General features: G+C 42.7%; 1 protein-coding gene across 1 annotated transcript; it reads right to left on the bottom strand.

Moving 5' to 3' along the window:
• Positions 1-626: 626 nt before the first annotated feature.
• Positions 627-1247, bottom strand: LOC138881238 (uncharacterized). Its single transcript, XM_070161448.1, has one exon. The coding sequence runs from the start codon at positions 1245-1247 to the stop codon at positions 627-629; it is 621 nt and encodes a 206-aa protein (XP_070017549.1).
• Positions 1248-1719: the final 472 nt, after the last annotated feature.

Below are 1719 nucleotides of genomic sequence, written 5' to 3'. Positions count from 1 at the left end.
TGAGCTATTGCACAGAATATAACGACAGGGGGTCGGGTTTAAAATTTAGAAATCTGGAGCCCCGACTCAGATATGCGATCGCATATGCGATCGCAAAATTGACATGCGGCCTGCAGAATGGACCGCAAAAATGCTCCCAAAAACCTAAACAATCTGCCTGGGTATGCGACCAGAATGCGGTCCGCATACCCGTTATGCGGTCGCAAAATGCACCGCAGAACTGCTCCTGACAAAAGTTCCAAGGGGATTATGCGACAACTATGCGGCCCGCATATCGATTATGCGATCGCATATTTGGCCGCATAGTTGACCTCAAAATTAACCTTCACATTGCCTGACTCTGCAGTGACTATGCAGTCCGCATAGCTATTATGCGACCGTAGAGTTGACCGCAGAATTGTACTTTTCTAGAAAACACTATTCTTTAACTTTTTAATGCACAGATCAATCCAAAGGGTCCGAACTACGAGACCTAACTTGGCACCACAAGACTCAGGTTTTTTAGTAGAAGTTTCGCGGGGCCTTACACCTCATAAGCAACATATAATCAAAAAGGAAACATTTACATCAATTGAACAAGTGATACAAAATTTATAGGGGATGACTTCATAGAAACTATTACATGGCTATTCAAACAAATGAGAGTACTTCTTTTGCATTTCTTCCTCGACTTCCCAAGTAGCCTCTTCAATTTGCTGGTTTCGCCATAGTACTTTTATGGAGGCGATTTCTTTATTTCTCAACTTTCGGGTTTGCCTATCAAGAATGGCAACTGGAATTTCTTCATATGGCAGCTCTTCATTAACCTCAATGGTCTTAACTAGCATAATAGCTGACGGATCTCCAACTACCTTCTTCAACATGGACACATGAAATACCGGGTGTACTAGTGACATCTCAGGTGGTAGCTCAAGCTTGTACGCCACCTGACTAATTCTCTGAACAACTTTGTATGACCCGACATACCTCGAACTCAATTTCCCTTTTCTCCCAAATCGAAGGATACCCTTCATGGGGGAAACCTTCAAGAATACCCAATCATCTTCTTTGAACTCTAAGTCTCTGCGACGAACATCCGAATATGATTTTTGATGACTCTGAGCAGTTTTCAACCGCTTCTTTATGATCTTAACCTTCTCCATAGCCTGATGCACGAGGTCTGGCCCTATCAACTCAGCTTCCCCAATCTCGAACCACCCAATGGGAGATCTACATCTCCTACCATACAATGCTTCAAATTGTGCCATCTAAATACTAGCATGGAAGCTGTTGTTATAAGCAAACTCTATGAGTGGTAAATTATCATCTCATCTATCCTTGAAATCAAGAACTCAAGCACGCAACATATCCTCAAGCGTCTGAATAGTCCGCTCTGCTTTCCTGTCGGTTTGTGGATGGAAGGTTGTGCTAAGAATTACCTGAGTGCCCACACCTTGCTGAAATTTCTTCCAAAAATTGGTCGTGAACTGAGCCCCTCAATCGGATATGATGGATACTGGAGTTCCATGAAGTCTGACTATTCCCTTAATGTACAACTGAGCATACTGTTCTTCTATTTCGGTAGATTTAACTGGAAAAAAGTGTGTTGACTTCGTGAGTCAATCCACAATCACCCAAGTTGAGTCAAACCTGTGCGAAGTGCGCGGTAGTCCTATCACAAAGTCTATATTGATCATTTCCCCTTCCAAATTGAAATTTCTATGTTCTCTGCCAACCCAT

The sequence above is a fragment of the Nicotiana sylvestris genome, chromosome 11 (genome assembly GCF_000393655.2).
Source record: "Nicotiana sylvestris chromosome 11, ASM39365v2, whole genome shotgun sequence".
NCBI lineage: Eukaryota > Viridiplantae > Streptophyta > Magnoliopsida > Solanales > Solanaceae > Nicotiana > Nicotiana sylvestris.
Note: the sequence above shows the minus strand (reverse complement) of the source record. Positions and strands in the feature narration are given on the sequence as shown.